Source organism: Bacillus rossius, assembly GCF_032445375.1.
Source record: "Bacillus rossius redtenbacheri isolate Brsri chromosome 9 unlocalized genomic scaffold, Brsri_v3 Brsri_v3_scf9_2, whole genome shotgun sequence".
In the NCBI taxonomy this organism is placed as follows: Eukaryota; Metazoa; Arthropoda; class Insecta; order Phasmatodea; family Bacillidae; genus Bacillus; species Bacillus rossius.
Window position 1 is genome coordinate 6,602,095 of NW_026962013.1, and position 25,114 is coordinate 6,627,208.

General features: G+C 37.8%; 1 protein-coding gene across 2 annotated transcripts; it reads right to left on the bottom strand.

Moving 5' to 3' along the window:
• Nucleotides 1–1,821: 1,821 nt before the first annotated feature.
• On the bottom strand, nt 1,822–25,114 carry LOC134542938 (lysozyme-like). 2 transcript variants are annotated; one of them, XM_063387549.1, is made up of 5 exons: nt 24,966–25,114; nt 12,362–12,544; nt 8,191–8,264; nt 5,874–6,012; nt 1,822–4,654 (listed from the first exon to the last, which is right to left on the bottom strand). In XM_063387549.1, the coding sequence occupies exons 1-5, from the start codon at nt 25,036–25,038 to the stop codon at nt 4,650–4,652; spliced, it is 474 nt and encodes a 157-aa protein (XP_063243619.1). In that variant the 5' UTR covers nt 25,039–25,114; the 3' UTR covers nt 1,822–4,649. The 2 variants fall into 2 exon arrangements, with proteins under 2 accessions (XP_063243619.1, XP_063243618.1); XM_063387548.1 differs by lacking the exon at nt 8,191–8,264 and having other exon boundaries at nt 24,966–25,109.

A 25,114-nucleotide genomic window follows, 5' to 3' on the forward strand; every position in this document is an offset into this window, starting at 1 on the left:
CCCATTCGACCGCTAGCGCATGCGTTGGAGTGGCGTCGCCGCTGACGCACTCTCCTGCTCTACCGGTTCCCCCACCACGTACATTACTATTCCCCTCGTGCGATCGGAATTTTCGTAACGCTCAAAAAATTGTAGCCCCCTCAGCAGGTGACTTTCACTTCAAAAAATTCTCGTAAATGTTATCTGCGAACTGGACTTTAGGTTGGATGTGTGCCGTATAACTAAAGGTGCACATATTGAATAATTGTGAGAAAAAAACTAGGTTAGGTTGATATATGACGTATTGCAAATAGTCAAATAAAACTTTTATAATATACCATTGAAAACGGGACATTATTTTATATAGGCTACATCCTGTATTATTATTTTTCATATTCTAGTGTCTTTTTCTGTATCGTAGACAGACCACAATTTTAAGAAGATAAAAAAAGTTCCAACACTTGAGTCCACATGACCACATTTCCTTATGAAATAATCTCTAAAAAAAATTATATCCTCCTGTACTACTTACCCTATGGATTAAAACTATGTCAAAATGGGTTTTTATGCCATATACTTGTGTGGTAAACAAACCTATTTTTTTTTTTTTTAATTTTTAAAATTTTTTTAATGAGTTTATATATATTTACTGATATGTACAGATAGTTTTGACCGCGAGCAAAGCACAAAAGTAAAAAAAAAGTTTAGGTTTTTTGATAGGATATCGGAGTACTATATTTCGTAACTGCTATCCCTGCAATGTGTTCGCATCTTTAGGCTAGTCGCGTTTTTTAGGCGAAAATGTGCATGGTTTTTGCAAGGCAGGAAACACTAACAACAAACCGCACACTTCCTTCCTGTGTTGTTCTGGTCGTTGATATATTTATTTAAACACTCGCAAACATTTGCGTACAATATTTTCATGTCTACAGTTGGCTTTAGCACCCCTGCTAATTATGAAATAAAATCTTAATGCATTTTTTTGAGGGTATGACATTTCTACATCCATAAGTTGAATTCTCAACTTTTCAGCACAAATGTATAGTTTACATGTGTTTTTAAGCAACACAAATAGGTTGGTTTCAGACTAGGTAGACATTCTGTAAAAATACATGAGATGATACTGATCAAAACTAAAACAATTTTAATAACTTTATACAAAAAACAAAAAATAATAATACGTCAACGTCTATTCAACTTCATTTCCTTAGTTTGCAATTTATTAAATTTCTTTAGTTTACGTGACGTTTAAAATTCTGAATGATTGGAGTTAAAATCTTAATGGTCATTTTAGGATGTATAATGTTTAAGTATCCAAATTAAAATATGTTCTTGTTATAACGAATTTTGTATTAAATTTATTCGAACTTTTACTTTGCCATTATAGTAGATAACGTTTACAGTTCGATTAGTGTAAGGATCCGGGTAAGGAAAATATTATTCTCACAGTGCGTACCCGAGGTTCTCGCGTTATTATTATTAAAATTATTAAAATTTAAAAAGATGCCTTTAAAAGTTACATTGAGCTTAAATTACTGTCAAAAAACAGAAGAAATATATATTTAAAACCAATTTTCAAACAAAGATGAATAAATTATATTTAAATGCAATATGTATTCTCTTTTCTTGCATTAATTTACAAAGGAAATAAAAATACAAACTTTGAGACTCATAAAAAAAATCTTTGGTAGCTATGTTTTAGAATATCACAGAAAGAAAACACGATAAAAACTATAAAAATGAGACTGACAAAAGATTAAAAATAAATAATATGATATATAATAAACAGCCAGAATAAATTTAAAAAAATCATTGATTTTGGACAAAATAAGAAGATACAAGATGACTCAAATAATTTAATTATTTATAATACATATATCCACAAACATATAACATAAAAATGTATATACTACATTTATAGCAGCACCATACCAAAATAATCATGCTGAAAAAGACCTTTTCATCATAAACGGACATGTGGTTTCTGTGTCGAAGATGATCATAAATATGTGTGAAACCAAAAAACAGCTACTCTTACTTGGAATTTTTCATAGACCTGACAAGTAAATGTTATAGTAGAGCTTATAAATAATGTATACAACTCACAAACTCAACATTGTACATGTAAATTATTGGTAAAAGTATCGCAACAGCTTACAAGGATACATTTTAAATAAAATAAATAAAAATAATTTAAATACATCCAGTAAAAATTAAGCAGCTTAAACTGTACATTTGCAAGTAAGTTCTACAAATATTTTTAAAACTGATTAAAAGTATATAATTAAGTAGTGTACTAAAATATGAAGGATATGAATAATTCATAAAACTCAAAATAAACAAAGATAGAGTGTAGCATGAATGTGGGCAGAAATACTTTTATAAAAATAGTTGCCACAAACTTGTAGGGGCTGTAAAAATTGTAACGCCAGACATGAATAGTTAATGCCAATGTTTTCTTGTACTGGTAATCTTAGAATAATACAGAACTTATCTAAGGCTTAAAAAAAATTGCCATAATATTTATGCAATTGATTTTTCTCCAAAATTACATCAAATACACTGAATTATTATAAATATATTTTAAACTATATTCTCCAATAAAATACAAAAATTTACAATATTTATATGTTTACTCGCCGAAATTATTTATAAGATGAATGAAATCTTTAAATATATTAATTACAACAGTATATATCAGTCTTAATAAGCAAGGTATGTGCATTGCTGTGAAAGTGTATACTATATAAAAGGACGTTAAATCCTGATATACAATTTAGAGTCAAATCTGTGTCACACTATTTAATAAGGTTAAGTATGCTTGATGCAATGCAAAACCACATTGTAAATACAAATACGAACAAGTTAAATGTTTGTGTTATAGTCGAATATTTGGTAACTTTAATGGGTACTTAAACTGTTATGCAAATATGGTTTTACCTAAGCGACGTCATGTTCAATTCTATTAACAATTCAGTTGAGATTGAAAACATAGTACACATTTGTAAGTATCAACACGAACAAACACATCACCGTATAATATGATTGTGGATAGAAATATTTTTGGTTCGATAAATAGTTGTTCATATTATTAAATTTATATTAGAACTGTTTGTAAACTACATCATGATTTAATTAAATTTGTATGTTTTTCCTAGTTTAAAATAGTTTAAATATTTACCAGTCCTTAAAAGATATTCCTCATGTATTATTTTCATAACTTTGGCCTTCAGTATTAAATGTTGGTTTTTATTATAACACAAGATAATTCTTTGTATATCTAACGTAGTGATCAATTTAAAAGGGTAGCACTTGGATAGCCAATGATAGAATGTATGCATTGTTTCAAAGACTCAGTAAACATGAGAAGAAATGTTAGTAGGCATTTTTAAGAATCATACGTATTTCTTGAATTGCTGGAAATTTACCTTGCCTGAGAAGGATTAAATTCTTTTTTTAGAATACAAAACTGATAGTTTGCTGTTTTTCATACAAAATAAATGCACCAAGCCAGTATATACAGAAAATTATGATTTTATGATTTATGGTTAGCATACATATACCTAACATGCTGGTAATAGTCTTTAATTTCAAAGTTTCACTAAAATTGTTTGTTTTTTTCTAAGAGGAGATTCTTTGGCAAAATTTAACAAAAGAAGAAAATACAAAGTTATATTTTTCTGTTTGTCAGAATTTTTCAATAGAAAATAAAAGTATACAAATAAAAATATATAATCATAGAAATGAATTGCTATATATTTTGGGCGATATTCCAGTGGTATATTTAATTATAAATGCTACAAATATGCAAAAAAAAATCCAAAAAACAATTTGCAGCCAAAAGGTAATAATCTAATAATATATACTAACGCAAAAATCTATGAAAAATGTGTGTAGTATAATAAACATTTTTGAGTTTTAGCTATATCTGTTTAAATGAAATTAACTTATTAATACAAGTTTCCAAAAATAAAAAATAAACAAGTATCCTGTATAGCTATATTTTGATTTAAAACAATTAAATAATAAAACAAATTACAAAATAATGAAAAATGTACTTCAGTTGAAACATTTTAAGACATTATATTTATATTTCAGTATGTAACAAATATAGGCCATTGGTTGAGAATTTTAAGAAATATATTTTTCCTCGAAAAAAAAACCTACTGTCAACAGTACAAATTTTACAATAACAAAAGAATGATTTTTTATTCCCTTTTATGATGGCCCTTAGAATAGGGCTAGGAACAATCAAAGTTTTGGAAAAAAAAATTTAAAGCCTGTTTCTCTCTTCCGGAGAGAATAATTACCCACACAACTACCCAAAAACAACGATATAAAAATCTTATGTTTTCACACTCAATGGCTTGACTTTATTCGATAACAGTTCGTTTCTTTAGAGAACTGAAGACAGCATCTGTTCACGGTGCACTCTCGAAATCGTAAGTCCACGAGGAAAGTGTTCACCGGTGTGCTGAACTTCGAAAACGAACGAACCTAATTGTGACTCCTTCCTGATCGCCTGAACTAATCTTCTGTACCGCGGTCCAGTCTGCCTTGTTCCGGTGTTTCTGTTTCTCTGGCCGGGCCAATCAGAAGCCTCCGACCGCCGTCACTGACAAGGCTAGGCTGCAAACATCTGTTGCAGGACGTTCCTGGCGATAGCCCTGTCAATCTGCAACATGGCGAGCAAAGCTTGGTCACACCAACTAATAGAGACCGGAAAAATTCGCGGATTCATTTCGTGATAGGCTGAAATTCAAACATGTATACAATTCTGCTGGTTCTGCTATTGGCTCGCGGTTTAACTGGAGCTCTCTGGGCCAATGAGAGACTATCGACAAAAAAAAAGCGTCGAATCCTAAGCTACCCAGTGGAGACGACTCACAATTTAGTACCCAATGAACACGCGTGTTTACTTGAGATGTGCAGAGGATAATCGAGACTATCCTAGAGGTCATTGAATCCGCGAATTTTTCCGGTCCCTAATTATAGACCCTCAGTCGAAGCAGTATCGAATCACTAGTCTCCCAATTGAGACGCCTCGCAGGTCAGCAGCCAATGAACAGGTGACGTTTGCCCGAGTATGCACAGGATCGTGGAGTCTATCCTGGAGGTCATTGAACGCGCGAATTTCTCAGGTCCCTACTCATGCGCACTGCAGAAACCTCAACCATGGCCCCCCACAAGGGTGGGGCTGGGTGGAACCCTGGGTCCAGGGCCCTGGCCTGTTTAACTATTATAATTTAGAAATGTATCAAATTTGAGAATGAATTGGCCACGAATCTTGACTTTTCCGATGTAATTTGATGATCTTAGGCCGAAGAAAACTCGAAAAAAACTGTTATTAAGTTAAGTATAGTCTTATTTTGTAGCCAGTGTCTGCGATTGGCATAGATCCTAATTTTTTTTCTGTAACTATTTTTATTTATTTTTATCTCAGCGTGTGAAATAAACATACGTACTCGCTGTGGTTATTTTTAATGTTAAAATATTTTTTTATAAATAAAGCTTTAGTTTGGACTTGTAAAATAGCAACCGTAATTATAGGCCTACCCTGTAATTTTCAGGTTAAATAACATTCTAAAAAGGAGTTGAGGTAAGAAATAACCATGTAAAATTGTTGTGTGTGAAGGCGGGCGAGTATTTATAATGTAGCTAACCTAACCTAATTGACCATTAGTATCCTTTTATCAACACCGCCATATTTATTTACAATGAACAAAAAAAAACGAAGATGCACGATCGGGAGTTTGGCTCTCTCGTCTGTGAAGAGAAGGCTATGGTGGAGGAGGAGTGAGGGTGGGAGGGAGTGTGGGAGGGGGGAGGGAGGGGGGAAGGAAGGGGGTGGGAGGGTTGACGGAGGGTGTGAGAGGGGGGAGGGGTGCCCGTACCTTGGAACTTGGCCGGGCGGCAGCGCTGGTAGCGGCTGTAGAAGCTCGTGCCCTTGAGAGACTTGCCGCAGTCGTAGCCGCCGTTGTAGTGCACGAAGGCGTAGTCGTCGCAGTCCGTCACGCCGTCGCCGTTGCAGTCCTGCCGACACATGCGGAGGACATTCATCTCTCGGTCTCATTGTCAAAGAGAATCGACACGTAAACAATCATTCACGCTTCGTTCCGAGTTACGTTGTCAAACAACATAATTACAAAAAAAATTGTTTGTCTGTAAAGTCGGTTTACGGACGATAGTTTAACGTGACAACGTCATAACAAAACATTGATGAAATTATTGCATACTTTTATGAATAAAATTAAATCATTTTTATTGAATTATCACTATTTTGTATGGATTCAAAGAAGGAGTGAAATGAAATCTACAATTTAATTGATAAATTTACTTTTATTTGCACTCATTAATTCAAATATGTTTATTAGTTTAACGAAGAGATTATTTTAACTATAACTTTAATGATGATAGGAAAAGTAGGAAACGAATGGGAGTGTTTCAAGTTTAATGTGCATCGAAAAAGTCAAATCGATGGTTGTTCCAATCAAGTGGAAGAGAGATAGATGCGGTGCAAGCGTACAATGAGCGTAACGGGACACAGCATAACGGGACAATGTGCGTAACGGGACAATGAGTGATCCTTTTTCGTGCGTGGAGCCGGCGTTCATCGATTTATTAGATGTCACGTCAAAAAAAACATTCACGCTTTACTCCGAGTTTCACTGTCAAATAACATTAATATTTATGTAAACACGCATGGTTAACTACCAGTTGCATTTGTCAAAGAACATTAACACTTACAGATACACAATTTACTCCGACTTGCATTGTCAAATACCACTAACCCTTCAAACATACAAAATTTATTCCGAATTGCATTTGTCAAAGAATATTAACACACAAAAAAAAAGACGCGCTTTACTCCGAGTTGTATTGTCATAGAACATTAATGCGTAAACATACATGCTTTATACCGAGATGCATTTATCGAAGAACATTAATATGTAAACATACACGCTTTTTTCATTTTTTAACAGACACAGAACCCTACAATCAATGGCGGTGCTACAACTGTCCATGGCCCGGTAAACCCCCCCTCCCCCTTTCCCAACACCAAGAACTAAAGCAAAAACAAAATATGGAGTGACAACAATAAAAAGATAATCTACATAAGGTCGTATTTGACCTTTGAAGTTTAAATTGTTTTGGTAAAAATACATTAATATATATTTAATGCTTCTAATATTAAACTGACATAGTTAAAACTCTTATTTTGAATGTTATTAGGAAATTAAAATAATCAAACACAGTACTGGATGGTAAATTGGTACGTATTATGACTTTTAGTTCATTTATTTACTTTTAAAATGTAAGTAAGTTAAAATAACATTAATAATCGTTTATTAATAAAAAAAAGTATATTCTTCGTTCATAAAAAGTTGTATACATTTGATTTATGTTTACACATAAACTAAATTACGAACGACATTCCTACTAACATTATTTTATTCGTCTTACGTTTGTAATCTCTGTAATACAACGTTTTACAGGAATCTGGAGTGTGGTCACAAAATTTGCCTCTCTGTGTTGTAACTATATACATAAAAATGGAACATAAATCTAATGTAAAATTACATATATTTGTAAACTGGTACTAATTCACGAAAAAAACTGTATCATTACAAAATAGAATTCAATGTAATACTGAGTTTGGATTCATGCCCGAGAATCTATGCTTTGTGTTGTCCTAGTGCCTCCAATAGTCAAAATGATTAGTAAACCGTTCCCTGAATAGCTTTCAAACATAATAAGCATGACACAAGAAAATAAAGTCAAACTGTTGAATATTCGATTGTGTTTTACATGCTTGATGAAACATACATTTATTAAAATTTATAATTATGCGCTCATGTTCTTTAGAAATACTCATTTATTATCTCGAAAAAACGTATTTCATATACGCAAAAATATCCATAGACATGCGCAAGGGCGTCGCCAGCCGATGGCCTGGGGGGGGGGGGAAGTTGTGGAAAAAGTATGTATTTTTTTGCATTTGACTACATTTTTTGAATCTCTAGGGCTCTGGGGGGGGGGCAACTGCCCCCCCCCCCCTTGGCGACGCTCTTGGACATGCGCTGTACAAAGTTTCAATATTTTTTTCTTGTCGTATCAAAAATTATTTCTTGGCAAACAGAATTCCAAAGGAATCTTTTGGAAAATTACGGAATTTCCCCCCCCCCCCCCCCCCAACTGTGTAGTGCTCACCTGCCCATGCTTCTCCATGTAGAACTCCAGGGTCCGCACGGCACAGTTGTAGTCCGTAGCGCAGTCCTGATAGGCTGCAACACACCGACACAGCGTTCCCCAGGCCAGTCGAAAATACTGACCCCGCGCTCATAATAATACTAATACTGTAGGGGCCGGGAAAATTCGTGGATTCAATGACCTCTAGGATAGCCTCCATTATCCTCTGCACTTCTCAAGTAACCACGCGAGTTCATTGGGTACTAAATTTTGAGTCGTCTCCACTGGGTAGCTTAGGATTCGACGCTTCTTTGGTCGATAGCCTCTCATTGGCCCAGAGAGCTCCATTTAAACCGCGAGCCAATAGCAGAACCAGCATAATTATACACATGTTAGAATTTCAGCCTATCACGAAATGAATCCGCGAATTTTTACGGTCTCTAATAATAATACAGTATGTCTATCAAAGAATGCCCCAGTTATAAATCGTAATAGGATAAACTGTAAGCGTTGTAGAGTTGTTTTTTTATTTTATTAATTAAAGATCACAATTAAAGAGTAATTCAAACAGTTCTAGATAAAGCGCATGCGCGGGTACTGCTTTGTTGTTTTCTCGCCTGCAGCGCCACCTACGCAAAATGGCGACTATCAAGCGTAAAGCGTTAATAAATCGATGAACGCCGGCTGCTCGCACGCAAAAGTGTCCCGTTACGCACGTTGTCCCGTTACGCTGTGTCCCGTTACGCTCATTGTACGCTTGCGGCGCATCTATCTTTCTTCCACTCGATTGGAACAACCATCGATTTGACTTTTTCGAGGCACATTAAACTTGAAACACTCCCATTAGTTTCCTACTTTTTCTATCATCGTCCTATCCTTAACAGAATAATACAGATTGGAAGAAGTTAAATAGCAAACATGTATAAAAGTTATAGTTAAAATAATCTCTTCGTTAAAGTAATAAACATATTTGAATTAATGAGTGCAAATAAAAGTAAATTTATCAATTAAATTGTAGATTTCAGTTCACTCCTTATTTGTATCCATACAAAATAGTGATAGGTATTTCTTTAAAAATGATTCAATTTTATTCATAAAAGTATGCAATCATTTCATCAATGTTTTGTTATGACGTTGTCACGTTAAACTATCGTCCGTAAACCGACTTTACAGAAAACCAATTTTTTTATATTACATATGTAAATACTGCCAGTGCCATGACCTCGAAGCATATTTTAATTAACATAATACTTCGTAACCTTACAATACAATTTCATTGGTTGTCATTTGTTAGATTTCCGTGCATTGTGGGAAGTAGCAGGCGCGATATTGAAATATTCCGGGAGATTCGTTTATGTGCCGTTGTAGAACCGGCACTGTTATGGCTACAGTAATATTAATGTTTTACTACAGTTTTTTTTTACTGTGGGGTTTGAAAAATTATATATTTGTTAATGGAAAGGGGGGGCCAATAAAATTATTTTCCCCCGGCCCCTTAGCTTCTCAAGACGCCCCTGAGTATATTTTTAAAACTGCGGAATTATCTAGTTCCACGTCTTGAAACTGAATGTGGCTTTGTTGTCATTATTTCTAGATTCAAGTTACTTGTTGCCAAGCTTTGCTGAGCGTATGTTTCTCGCTCTATCCCGCGATGTACACATTAACTTACTGCCTTTGCAACGCTACCTAGCTGTCTACCACGGAACTATTGTGTGGCTAGCGCTCCACTTTACGAACCAATATTTCTCGCAGCGCCAGCGTTATAATAAAACAGTGCCTATGGAAAATTTATGGTAATCAAAAATACGAGCCATATAATTTCAAACAATTAAAAATAAATGTTCATGGCTGCGAAACGTTTTTTAAATAATGAAAATGCTTATTCTTATATACATTGTTTATAACATAAATACATTTTCACACCTTTCCGATTCTCGGCTGCAAGAACTTGCAGGCAGTTTGTCATTTCTGCTTCCGAAATGCATAATAACCGCAAGGGTTCAAAAAAAGATATGAGAAAATTCATTTCAAGGCGTAAAAAGGGGTTCATGTTAATTAAAATTACATTAGTAACAATATAGAAACATTTAAAAGCTATCATCTTCACTGTGATAAATACAAGGAGAAAGTTTCAAATGAGAATTTTGAACAGGCTCAGTCAAATAATAATAAAAAATAAAATAAAAATTCAATAGATAACTATAGAAATATTCGACATATTTTCAGAGATGTTTGAATTTGTATGGCCAATTACTTAAGTCACCACTACGTCAAAAGAGAGCACACGTTCGTAGCCTTAATTTATCTGACAAGATAGCGAAATAGCAAGACCATGAGAGAACAAGAAAATGTATACTCTAGCACTCTCTGACGCCTATCATGTTTCTTAAAAGTAACAATTAGTAACAAAGTAATGCCTCAATGCAAACACTGCATATGAACACCTACTTATTTAATCCCATTATGCTAGTAAATATTTTACTTAAATTGTCAAATGTTTGTTTGCAACTATTCATTTACACTTGTGTCAAGAATATTGAGACATCTATTCCTACCTCCTAGTTGTGCTTAAAATTCGGAACTAGACATGTTAGTGTATTAAAATTATATTTTAAAATGTCGAAATATGACATGCTTGATCAGGCTCAATCAAGTAACATATTTGATTATGTGCAAAATGCCATAATTTAAAACATGTTTGAAATTCACTAGCCAAGACTTATGTATAAAAATTTTTGAAAGCCATGTTGGTAAATATTAATCCTTAAATATTGGAGGGAGGGACGCTTTGGGATGGGAAGGGGGGGAATTCATACTGATTTCAACATTTTTTCGCCATTACAACTTTTCAGTATCTGATATTGAAAATTTGCCTTCGTTAAGGTGATCATACACAAAGAGTTTTTTTTTTTTTGAAGATCATGGCATAGTGTCTATTATTTCAATTTTAATCATTCCCACGTATTAATTAAATACAAACTACCAGTGTCTTCATAGGTGACACTAATAGTAGCAGACATTCACATAAAACTCAGGCACTGAATTAAACTATAAACTATGCTTTAACGAAGCCGAATCTGGAAGTTACACGACAATACTGAAAGTAATATTGCCTAATAATTTCTGAAACCAAGATGGCAGCATTCGGTTCTTATCTCTCCTACCTAGTCAGGGGAGTATTTGTGTTATTAAGTGCGTCGCTCGCTGGTGCTTCTAACGCGATGTCGCCTCTAAGCGCAAGGCTGTGGCCTGGAGCGCATTCCTCTAATCGGGCTTAGGACAACTGTGAGATTAGAGTGGAGACCATTGCATTATATGGCGGAGAAAAAATTAGATAAAGTGTAATACAAGTATCTTGAGTGCTATCAAGAATATGCACCGGATGCTGCATGCCTAAAATTATTCTGAAAACACTCCTTTAAAAATACAGTTAAAAATTGGATGATTTTACTTATGTACGCAAGTAGTTATACTTACTTGGCGTAGCAAATAACTAACTTAAATTATGCATGGAAATAATTAATAGAGATAAAATAATAAAAGGACTGGAGTGATATAAAAACTGTTGCTAGAGTAGGTACAAAGTTAATCAAATTTAAAAAAAAATTAAATTAATTTTAATTATTCAATATTAATGTAAACATACGTAAAAGTAAATTATTTAGTTTAGTAAAATAATCGAGAACATTTTAATTAATAGTGAATTTCAATAAATATATTGAATGTTTATTCTAAATTATTAATTTCACTTATTTATTAAATAATATTGTGAAATTTATCATTTATAACGCAAATAAATTACACATACGGGAACATAACCACACTTATATAAATACACTTGGAACAGGTATATAAACAGAATTATGATCACTAATATTCACTCTAAATATATATATTTTTTTAAATGTAATGGGCTAGTATTCAAAAGTCAAACTCTAGTGTACAAGATTTAATAGTACATATGTGTGTTTTTTTTTTTATGTGGCCTCTTTTTCATCCTGTGAAAATTTCGTTGTATACGTAAAAAAATCACTCTCGTCATTCTTTCAAAACGCGCCTAAAGAAGTATAACTTCAAAAGCGAACTGGCAGTGGGGAGGGGGGGAAAGCTCTGCCCGCCCGGGGGGCGGGGGAGGAGGGCGACGGACGGAGCAAGAGGCAAGCGCTCCACGCCGCCGTCGAAAGGACCTCACCTTCGCTCCTGTCGGGGTCGTCTCCCGGCAGGGGCCGGCCGCCGGCGTCCAGCCAGTAGTTGCGGGAGATGAAGAAGGGCCCGCAGTAGCCCTTGTGGCAGCCCACGGTCTCGTTGCAGTTGGACGCGGCCTCGCACAGGCAGCGCACGCACACCGAGTCCAGGTTCGAGATGAACACGCCCGCTGCAAGCACGCAGACACCCTTCCCCTCCATCACCGCCGCTGACACGTGTCAGCTCCGCGGGTTCCGTCAAGAGACCGTGGGAATATATGTGCGGCACAACCTTCAACCTTCCCTCCCAAGTCTGCGCCCTCACAGGTAGGAACCGGAAAAATTCGCGGATTCAATGACCTCTAGGATAGCCTCCATTATCCTCTGCACATCTCAAGTAAACACGCGTGTTCTTTTGGGTACTAAATTGTGAGGCGTCTCCACTGGGTAGCTTGTGATTCGACGCTTCTTTGGCCGATAGTCTCTCATTGGCCCAGAGAGCTCCAGTTAAAACTGCGAGCCAATAGCAGAACCAGCAGAATTGTACACATGTTTGAATTTCAGCCTTTCACGAAATGAATCCGCGAATTTTTCCGGTCTCTACTTATAGGCAGAGACCGGGTAAAATTCGCGAATTCATTTCGCGATAGGCTAAAATACAAAATCGTTATACCTCAGTGCTGCCTCTGCTATTGGTTGACAACTCACCTGGATGACTCTGGGCCAACGAGAAACACCCAACCAAAGCTTTATCGAATCACAGGCTGCTACACTGTGACGTCTCACAAGACAGCAGCCAATGAGTGGGTGGCATTTGACCGAGTGTACGTAGAACTATGAAGTTCATCCTGCAGGTCATTGTAAAACGCGAATTTTTCCGGTCCCTACTTATAAGGTAGTTTGGGAGTCGACTTACAAATCTGTATTAAAACAAAGCCAGTAAATAAAAACAGAACTGTGTAAGGGATTGCTTCCCCCTGTTTTTGATCAGGAAAGGTGTTAGAGCTTCAGCTATGACCAGAAGCATAAGCCACCACCTCGGCCCCCTGCCTCACTCAGCTGACCAGACAGTTGGCTGTGTCAGACCTTAGACCTTATCCGAGCTGCTGGCGCCTACCCCGATCTCCCACATCACACTGGGACCCCTCAGTCACCCAGTGAACCCGTGGTCCGGTGGAGGTCCTATTCAAACCTCTGCTAGCTGTCCAGACTAGCACCGGAGCTGTGTCGTCGCTCACCACGTCGACTCCGCATCGGGCTAGGGAACCCTTGGAGCCTGCTCCAGGCGATCGGAACACCACAGTGCAGCGAAAAATAAAAGTCCGTGTACACTACCCACTAGCAAGGGCATGTAATTTTCGCGAAAAAAAAAAAAGAGTTAGCAGTAGAGGCAGGCACTTTTCGCGAATAAATCTGAACGCCTATTAGACTGCAACAAGGTATAGGCCTACTCGTAGCAGCGTTTTCTTCCTTGTGATTGGCGGCCGTTTGAGAGAGAAATCGTAGCCTTGTTTGACCGAGCCACTCAGGACGCGTTTGCTTCCGCACTGAATTACTGTGATTGGTGTGCTAAAATTATACATGTGCCTGAAAGATTTACACCCAGTCACAAAACAAAGACGATGTTGCAGTGTTTTAACTTATAACTAGACTAGAAATCTTTTCGCGAAATATGCATGGCCCTAGTTATCAGTAAGGTATACCCGTGCTAGCTATAGTTTCCTTGTGATTGGCGGCAGTCTGCAAGAGAAGTCATCGTCCTATTTTACCGGGCCTTACAGGACGCGTTTGCCTCCGCAGTGGATGGCTATGATTGGAAGTGCTGACAATAGTCATGCACCTATAATAACCCCTGCTAACTTCGAAACACAGACAATGCTACTAAGTTTTTAACCCTCAGCTGGTCTGGAAATCTTTTCGTGAAAAATGTATGGCCCCTCCCTATCCAACCGAATTGCAAGTAACTTGACCAGTTGCATCTTGTAATGTTGATATTGGTTTATTATCCTCCAGGTCTTGTCAAAACTACTTAAGGTTAATGGCAGGTATTTTTAGCGAAAAAAAAAATATATTTTTGAACGTCCATTAGACTGCAATATGGTATACGTACGTTGGTAGCTATATACTTTTGCTTCCGCATTGAATTACTGCGACACGTACTTGAAAGAAACTCACCCAATATGTAGAATATATGTTACCGCACATCTATATATATAAAAATGAAACCCGTTTTCCTTGGTCACGGCATCACGCGTGAACGGCTGGACCGATTTCACTAATTTTTTTTTGTTGTGTTTGCTATGGTCAGGAGAAGGTTCTTATGAAAGAAAAAATTAAGAAAATTGTGCGGAAAATTAGAAAATTTAAGAATAATGAATTCCTATTTCCCTTGGTCACGCCATCACGCGTAAATGACTGAACCGATTTCACTAATTCTTTTTTTTTTGTTGTGTTTGTTATTGTCACGAGAAGGTTCTTATGAAAGAAAAAATTTAACGGAAAATTAGAAAATTTAAGAATACTGAACCACCATATATAAAATTATTTCCAAACTAACCCAACACTTTGTACAATATAAATATTTTTAAAGTAACCTTATGACATTCAGCTTTAAGCGTTTACAGTTTCCAGTGCGGCTTGCATTTGCAATGTCAATAAATAAATCGCAAGGGCAGTCGCTAAGTGTATGTGGCATCAACCTAGAAAATCCATGTTTTTCACATGGCCAATTATATGTCGCCTGTTCCCGTGTCGGAAAACCATCAACATTATTTATTTACGCGCCAGAACATAAAACTAAAAATATAGTTTATCAAAAAGCATTAGAGTAGAGAGAAGCAGTGAGGGGTACAGAGACTATTAGTTGATTTATATAGCGCGCGTGGTATTGAGCTCATTGTTTACTTAAAAATGCCAAGTTGTTCAATAGCAATTTGTAAAAACATTAGTGGAATTATTGAATTCTATGGAATAAACACTATTTTGACAATATATATTTTGTTTTTTATTTAATTAAATTAGTAAGGTCCTTTTCAGTTATAGTGATACCAGGGAATTATGGATTCATTTTTATATGGAGAATATTATAGATTCCAGTTCAAATTGAATAGGTACTCATACCTAAGATAGGTCAGCTATACAAAATAAAGTAGTGCATCATTGCTACGCTAAGGCGGTACGAAGTTCGCCGGGTCAGCTAGTAAATTATAAAAATTAATAAAATTAAACCGGTTCTCTCTTTTTTTTTGTATAATTACCAGTAAAATCCATTTTTATTTTGCACTAATAAATGTATTGCACCCTTGAAATATCTGAACTTTAAATTCAATGCTACTGATGCCTCAGCCTCATAAGTCTCAGACATAATTGTGAAAAATAAATAGTTTATTTGCTTGACGTTCTGCCATTCACAAAGTGATTTTTTAAAAACATTACCGAATAGTGTCTGCATGTCTGTGGAGAGTATCAGCTATTAGATACGTATTTCTGTAACTCATGGAAAAATGTTAGTTTACATTTAAATATTTTATTCCAACTTAAATTATACATACACATCCTAAATTTAATTCTTTGGTTCTTAACATAACCTCAAAACAAGTCCAACCTGCAAATTTTCTTGTTTTACAAAATATTTAAGCCTTGTAGCTACGATACATAACACAACTTCAGATCAGTCAAAATTTGCTACCATGTGTGTTTTAAAAGTTTTGATGATCCCAGATAAACAGTGCAATTTTGTTTGTTTGCATTATGATTGGTTACATGAAAATCAATCACTATTCACAACTAACAGTAAATTGAGAGAAAGACAATTCTGCTAGCAAAAATTAATATTTAATCAGATCTTAATGAAAACTAAATATGTACATTAATTTGATAACTCTAAAATTAAATAATTAAACATTTTAAAGATTATAATGTGTTGATCAGTTCGAAGGCATCAAACATGAGTGAAGGGCAGAATGGTCGTGTTGAGCCTTCCGTAGTTCGCAGACGGAAAGAACGCAAAAACAAAAACAAAAAAACGTCCGGAATGAATACAGGATGAAAAAAATTACAGAAATAAATATAAAAAAACCGAACTGGGAATCTAACTCGGGGTCTCCCCAACACTGGCTTAACCGGTCAGACTTGTTAGACGTTCCGTTATTCAGCAAATACTTCAATCTGACTGGTCCACTGGTGAAAAGTCGCCGGGACTGTCAGCTGCTGACACAGGAAGCAGCAAAAATAAAACAACGCTGTTTTTCCCCCGAACAGATTAGAATCGAGGGTCACTTGTGTGAAGGTTCACTTGTTTACAGCTGAGGCGTAGGAGAACTATGGCTGGTTCATTGCTAACAGAGCGCTTGAACCAACCTCACAAAAAACATTTCGCCCTTTAACTTAAAACATTATAACTTCAATTGGATAGATAACCACAATATTGTGGTTGTAAATGCGTTGCCATGACCTTTGGTAAAGACTGTTGTTTTACAGGTTTGTGGTTTTGAAACCATCAGGAGTAAATAAGAAATAATTTTTTTACGAGAATATACCAAGCAAGTTTTACTTCAAAAAAGTCATTTAATTCTGTTATAAGCCATTTCAAACCACCAAATGTAGTATAAAACCCATACTTGAATATATGGTCACGCCCTTCTTCTGCGAATCAAGAACTCCATGGAAGTAATAACGGGATCTACTCTTCACACCTTGACTCTAATCCGACGCAGGTTCATAATCTCTTTACGCCACGCATACAGCAATTATTTGCATTAGCTAATTAAAAAGAGACTAAATTAAGAGAATAGCGCTCAAATAAGAGATTCAATTAAAGATATGTTATTAAATAATAAAAAATATAAATAAAACATTTTTCCTATGCAGGTTCATAAATCATGGTAATTTTTTTCTTATATGAAAACACTAGACACTAATATAAAAATAAATAAGGAAAAAAATTCCTTATTTGATTCACAAACTAAAACTTCTGTATAAACGTTAGAAACTAAAAACCATTTGTCATTAAAATGTAAGAAGTGAAAGAAAGTTATGTCATAGGGCCATGCATATTTCGCGAAAAGATTCTGAGACTAGCTGAAAGTTAAAACAATGTAGCATCGTTTGTGTGACATGATTGGACGAGTTTATTTCAGGTACATATCGATTGTTTAACAACCAATCACAGCCATTCAGTGCGGAAGCAAACGCGTCCCTGAGAGGCTCGGCCAAATGAGGCAACGACTTCTCTCGCTGACGGCCGCCAATCGCAAGGAAGAAACAGTTGGTGCGGGCATACCTTGTTGCAGTCTAACAGGCGTTCTGATTTATTCGCGAAAAATGCCTGCCCCTAGATGAGAGTCCTTTAGTCCAAGCGTTTTCAGAATTACGCTAGCAATTCCTTGGGAGGGCTGAGGTAAAATTTCAAGGGAGCCTTCACAAGCAAGCCCTGGCTATTTTCTGAAGAAATACGAACGACTGCGTTGATCTTGCGGTCCACAGTTATATAAACATGAACGCTGCAATTTATGTATGTAACACCGCCGCACGCCTGTAGCTAACCGCCCAAGGTTGGACTTCGATCTGCAGCTAGAGATAAACCCAGACACTGACTGACCCCGCCACGAAACCCACACGTCACTGGCTCAAGCTCCCAGACGCGTGGCTATTTACAGGCTGATTACAGGAAACACTCACAAAAACAAGGAAAAAGGTGCCACTTTCCTGCACGACGGTGAAACCCAAACAGATGCACGGTATCATGTATTATATATACTACGGAGACCTGACTACGTCCATCTTGGTTCCAACAGTTTTTAACATAGCTATTTTTTATGCTTCAATATTTAAAAAAAAATTGCATTCGTAAAAGCACAGTACATGGCGTGTTTTTTTTTTTAAAGTAAGTACCATCTTGAAAATTATAAAATTATAAAATATTATGAAAATGTCAAACAAAGTGTGTGTGTGTTTGTATACACTTTGTTTGACAATTTTATTTTTACATGAAAGCCTGTACCCTCATCTACTTTTCCACACTATTTCCACCAATATTAAGGCACTTGTCGTCACTTTGCCGCCTGATTTGACAGCCACTGAAGCACGTTAGATAACGACGAAATCGTAAAACGTCTGTTCTCGTTCACTTTTTAAGTTCAGAAGCATTAAGAATGCTACTTTACGTATAATGTAAAGGTGAGGATAGAAAGTGGCTTTTACATGTAAGTACAGGAAAGGGTATCCGTCCCCATATAATTCTCACCCCCTGACTACGGTTTGAACGGAGATTCACACACACATGAACATGATCGTAAAATGCAGTTTTAGCTATTTTCACTCTTTGAAAAAAAAAATAAAGATACAAGGGTTGATGGGATTCACTGCTGCTCTACTGATCGCGCGTTCCCCACGCTATCGCTAGAGACCGGAAAAATTTGCGGATTCATTTCGTGATAGGCTGAAATTCAAACATGCGTACAATTCTGCTGGTTCTGCCATTGGCTCGCGGTTTAACTGGAGATCTCTGGGCCAATGAGAGACTATCGACCAAAGAAGCGTCGGAATCACAAGCTACCCAGTGGAGACGACTCACAATTTAGTAACCGATGAACTCGCGTGGGTTACTTGAGAAGTGCAGAGGATAATGGAGGCTATCCTAGAGGTCATCGAATCCGCGAAATTTTTCCGGCCCCTAGCTATTGCTCCGCCACACCGCGGTGATTTCTTCTGGATCAGTTGTTCACACGTTAGATTGTGGTACGTTTACTTGGTGCACTCGAAGCAAGGCTGTCCAGCCAAAGAGCGCCGCGGTCGACAGTCACGCAACTTTCCACGCCAGCGGCCGTGTTGGGGACCTCCGACCCGACCCGCCTGTCCCCCCCCCCCCCCTCCTTCGCTCGTAGCTCTCCGTGTAATACCGGTTTCAACAGGCCACCTGCTCGCACCCGGCCACCGAACAAGGAAGTTCGCGTCCCCCCCCCCCTCCCTCATCATCGTGCCCATGCAGGTGTTGCCTGGGCCCGACCTTTGAATATATATACTGTATAGAAGTCGCGAGTGGATAGGATTTACTCTACGTTTTTCAGAAGCGTATGATGAGCAGCTTGGGAACTTCACCGCTGCAGTGCGCTGCTTTAACGCCCTGTATCGTCTTAGTTGTTATTTACACGTTAGAGCGCAGCACTGTAGCCCGCTGTCATTCCCCGCACCCCCCCATTTATCATTCACTGCAGCTCAAGGTCGTTCAACGGGAGGGGGAAGGGGTGTTTGAAGAGTTCGACACTTGTCCGCTAGGGACCACCACAAGTCGATGCCCTAGAGAAGGTGGCGATTGCGGCGGTGAATTAACCAACTACCTCAAAACCGTATTAGAAATGTTAACCTGGGCTGGCGACTTCTATACAGTATATATATTCAAAGGCCCGACTTAGCGTAGGTTTCTGAAGTGAAAACTTCTTTAGCCGCTTTGACCGATTTTTGGGTGGGGGCAAAACTGATGGGTTCGCGTCACCGACATGCTCGTGATGTGTTGCGGCTGACTGGCGAATCGCAGCGGCCTGTGTACATGTACACGCATATATAAACACTAATACATTGTATATAATTGAGTGTATCATGTGCGTGTTGGAATATTTTTTTTTTTGGATGGGTAAAATATTTGTGAGTTCGCATCACCGACATGCTGTAGTAGCAGTAAGTGAAGTTAATTTGACCATGTGAATACATGACCTAGGTCTGACATCACTGGTAAGTCATAGCTAGGTAATGAATTTTTTTACGTAATTTTTACATACCACTGACGTCTGTTGTGACTAACAAATGATGTAAGGATAAATGATATCATGCTGACATCGTACTGATATAATACCAAAAAACCTGAGATGCAACTAAATCCCTCCCTAACCCAGACCATTTCTACATATACACTTAGTTTTTAGTTAGGTTAGGAACGAAAAAAAAATTCGCACCTGTGTAGACGAGCCCTATAGCCAAGATTTTATGGTGTTATAAATAAAAAAAAGCAAATTTCGTTTTCATCGTCATTAATAATTAAAACACATGTCATAAAAAGTAATTATCAAGCACAGCTACGTTGATCGATTGCTTCAAAAATGCATTGGTAAGACACTTAAAATGTGGGCATAAAACAATACTACGAAATATATATGAGAGTAAGTTAAAGAGTTAAACAAATAATTGCACCTGAAAGATTCAATAATATTCTGTAATGTTCCCTTAGTTTCTATAAAATAAATTATAAACATGAAATAAAAGGTAAATCTTAACCTTTTTTTTTAATGCGATGTATAGAGCTAATATTTTATGGTTCTATATTTTTACAAGTTTATTTTCTATATTTTTAAAATTGTCTTCCATTTATTTTCCTCGCGAACACGCCATTTGATTTTGCTGAGGGAGAATTTGAATTAGTTTTTGTTGAATTTCAAACCCTGAATCTAAACCAGTAAAGTTCGGAACGTATTCTCATCGCGCGTGTTGATAAATGTCCAGAGTCAGGCTCGCGAGTTAAGTTCGCCGAGCCGGACTCGTGCGTGCTTTACACTCTTCCTGACACGTGTTCTGAGGCGGCGGCAGGTACTTGTGATGACGTAAGAACTTCATTTTTTCCCCCACGTACTTTGTGCTGAGTTTTTCCTTGTATAAGATCCAGCCACGTTCATCTGTACACTCTTCAAATCAAAAAATTAAAAAAAAAAGTTTAGAAAATTTGTGCTTTTAAGTGGTAATGAAACAGTATTTTTTCCCCAACTGTCTTAATGAGTACAATCAGTTTAGTTGCAACATTCAATGAAAATATGCTTACGGGGGCGTTAAATATATTTAAAAAAAATCCTATTTTTTTTTAGTGCTGTTGCATTGTTGGTGCTTTCTTCGTCTCCATGGCAACGGCTATTGTATTGTTGATGCCGTCTGCATCTCATGGCTACGTCCTTTTACATTTTATTCTCTACTCACTTTCAGATCTTAATATGCTACCAAGGCGGGTTGCAGGGAGTGTTAAAGATCAGAAAATTCCGGGTGTGTGTGCGTGTGTATGTGTGTGTATATATATATATATATATATATATATATATATATATATATATATATAAACACGTGTTTTAGTTTAAATTACATGAAAAACGGCAAATTTTGCTGTGATATTTGTATGCTATGCTCACAGTTCTCAAAGCTGCTTATATTTAACGTGCTAAAGCCATCGTTGGCATTCGCTCGCTCAAGCCAATTCAGAACCTTATTTGTTATAGGTAGAGACAGGAAAAATTCGCGAATTCATTTCGCGATAGGCTAAAATATATATAGTTATACCTCAGTGCTGCCTCTGCTATTGGCTCGCAACTCACCTGGATGACTCTGGGCCAATGAGAAACACCCAACCAAAGCTGTATCGAATCACAGGCTGCTACGTTGGGACGTCTCACAAGACAGCAGCCAATGAGTGGGCGACATTTGACCGAGTGTACGTAGAACTATGGAGTTCATCCTACAGGTCACTGAACCCGCGAATTTTTCCGGTCCCTAGTTATAAGTAGGGACCGGAAAAATTCGCGGATTCGTTTCGCGTTATGCTAGAATCCAAACCACTGTACCTTCATGTTGCTTCTGTGATTGGCTTACAGTTTGTCTGAAGGAATTTGAGCCAATGGAAAACCTTCAACCTATCGAATCGCAAGCGTCCCAGTTGACAGATGTCATGAGTCGATAGCCAATGAGCAGGTGGCATTTGCCTGAGTGTGTAGGGGGTTGTGGAGTCTATCCTAGAGGTCACTGAAAGCACGAATTTTTTCCAGTCTCTAGTTATAGATGATGGTTCCTTGCCACAAAATGAAAACTTACCGGGGCCAACGAACCAGCAATTGGCTTAAAGCAGGACACACACAGCAAACCAAACTGTGAACTTCTACAGCATGAGCACAATCCGCTGACGCAAAGATCAATACTTTACTTTCGCTGTGATTATGTTAGCCTTTCCAAGACTCTCACGAATACAAGTCCCTATTGTATTACGGATGCATTGCTTTCGTCAGCCACGCGCATCCGTGGGACATTGTTTCCAAGTGTAGACATAGGCACTTGCAAAAAAAAAAAAAAGAACCAATGGAAACATCAAACGAACGTATTTGGCACGCGAGATGGCTTGCAGAGCATATGTTATTAGGCAAATGAGACATGGAGGTATTAGTCTACAGAGTTGGTGTGTGTTCTAAACTTGAAGTCACTGTGGTTAGCAATTTATTAGCAAAACAAACCGAAGTTTTATAAAGATTAATGCTAGAAGTGTGATTAATAGCTTAGAAAGGAACTCGCTAAGAAGAACGGTAAAAATGCCATGAGGAATTGAGAATCGTTAAAACTATATGTTGAAAAAAAACAGTAATGAATTAGCTTTAAAATGTATTACAAAAAAAAAATGTTTTGCTACGAATATGGGAAAAGGAGGTGGAGGTTCATTCTCATTTTGATTTCAGTTTTTAAAATGGAACATATTGCTCGAACCAACTCCTTACTATTTTACCTACATGATATAAAAATTGTTTTTTGAAGTGAAAACTTCTATGGGAAGGTTGGATAGGGAGTAAATTCATGTAAGTCGTCATCGACATGGTCACGTGACGTGTTAACGATAACACTATATCTGTTCCTATAAGTATAACTTATTGAGCTTTTAAATCTTAAGTATACGATTACTGTGCAGTAAAAAGTGAGTATAAAATATATTAATATTCTCATATAGATATATAGTTTGAATAACGAAGAAAACGGAGTCTTTGTAGCAATATAACCTAAAAATTAAGAACATCATTAATTATTTTTTTAATACCTACAACTACTATGCAATGCGTATTTTTATAGTAATTTAGGAGTTATTTTACTAATGTGATAAAACAAATTTGTTGTTTGATAATATTTTTTTCGTAAAATGTTGCGAAAAAAGTTTTCACTTCTGTCGGCAGTCCTCATGACTGCTTTGAATTTTTTCTTTTGTTTAACCTCGAACGCAGACACATGGCAGTCGCGTATGAGAAAAGCCACGCGAGGACCTTGAAAACCCTTTGCGTAACCACACGATTTAAAAACCTGCATTACGCTCGACCTTGAACTCTACAAATAGCCGTCTCTGGTACAATTCAGTATGACGTAGAGAGACGGAATTTTCGCGCATTCATTTAGTCGCAAGCTAGAATGCAAACCTCCACACTCTCGCACTGTGTTCATGATTGGACCGCAGTTATCTGGACACGCCCCTCTACGACCGCGAGCCAACGATGCCCAGCTAGGAGGGAAGTAAGCGAATCAGGTAGTGCCAAATAACAAGGATAAAAATGTTCTCGCTAAGAAATCAACCAATGGGAAAAGTAAACATGGGTAGAGCACACCTATAACTTTGAATTCTATCCTGAGGCCAGAAGAATCCGCGAAATTTCCGGGTCTCTAAGTATGAGGATGCCACAAAACGAGACTTCACGTCAACTATGCCCACATTCAAAGTACAACACGATGAGTCAACTAGCCCTTCAATCGCAAGTAGCCATAAGTCAACTAGCTTCACACTGACAGGTAGCCACAAAGCCAACTACCCCCGCGTTCACAGGCAGTAACAAGGAGCTATCCCCCACTCTCACAGTCAGCCACATGTCAGCTACCCTCGTACCCAAAGACAGCCACAAGTCAACTACTCACAAAGCAGAAACGTGTTAACTGCTCCTACACCCACAGGTAAACACAAGTCAACTAGTCCCAAGCACACAAGCAGACACATATCAACTACCCCACGTTAGCAGGTAGCCACAAGTCTACTACCCCCACATTCACAGGCAGCCACAAGTAAACAACCTTAAACCCATAGGCAGTCACGAGTCATCTAGCTCTATGTTTTAAGGCAGCTTGAAGTCAACTACCCACACACACACTCACAGGAAGTCACAAGTCAACTAGGTGCTGCAAGTTAACTACCCACACACTCACAGGCATACACAAGTCAACTACCCCCACGCTCACAGGAAGTCACAAGTCAACTAGATGCTGCAAGTCAACTAATCCCACATACTCACAGGCAGACACAAGTCAACCACCCCCACACTTACAGGAATGTACACGTCAACTAGGGAGTACGTGCATAAAGGCAGGCACAAGTAAACAACCCTAAACCCACAGGCAGTCACGAGTCATCTATAGCTCTATGTTTTAAGGCAGTTTCAAGTTAACTACCCCTACACCCACAGGCAGTCACAAGTAAACTACCTCCACACTTACAGGAAGTCACAAGTCAACTACCCACACACTTACAGGAAGTCACAAGTCAACTAATCCCATATACTCACAGGCATACACAAGTCAACTACCCACACCCTCACAGGCATACACAAGTCAACTACCCACACGCTCACAGGCAGACACAAGTCAACTACCCACACGCTCACAGGCAGACACAAGTCAACTACCCACACGCTCACAGTCAGACACAAGTCAACTACCCACACGCTCACAGTCAGACACAAGTCAACTACCCACACGCTCACAGTCAGACACAAGTCAACTAGAAGCTGCAAGTCAACTGCAGCCGCAGGTCGACACACGAGACAGAAGCCAGCAGCAGCAGCAACTCACCGCCGACGGCGCAGGCGGACAGCAGCAGCAGCAGCAGCAGCGGCGGCGAGGCGGGCAGCGGGCGCCGGCCCATGGCGCGCACGCGGGATCCAAGATGGCGGGCCTCTGCAGGCCGAGAGCTCCCGTGCTGCTGCCGCGCGCCGACTGCG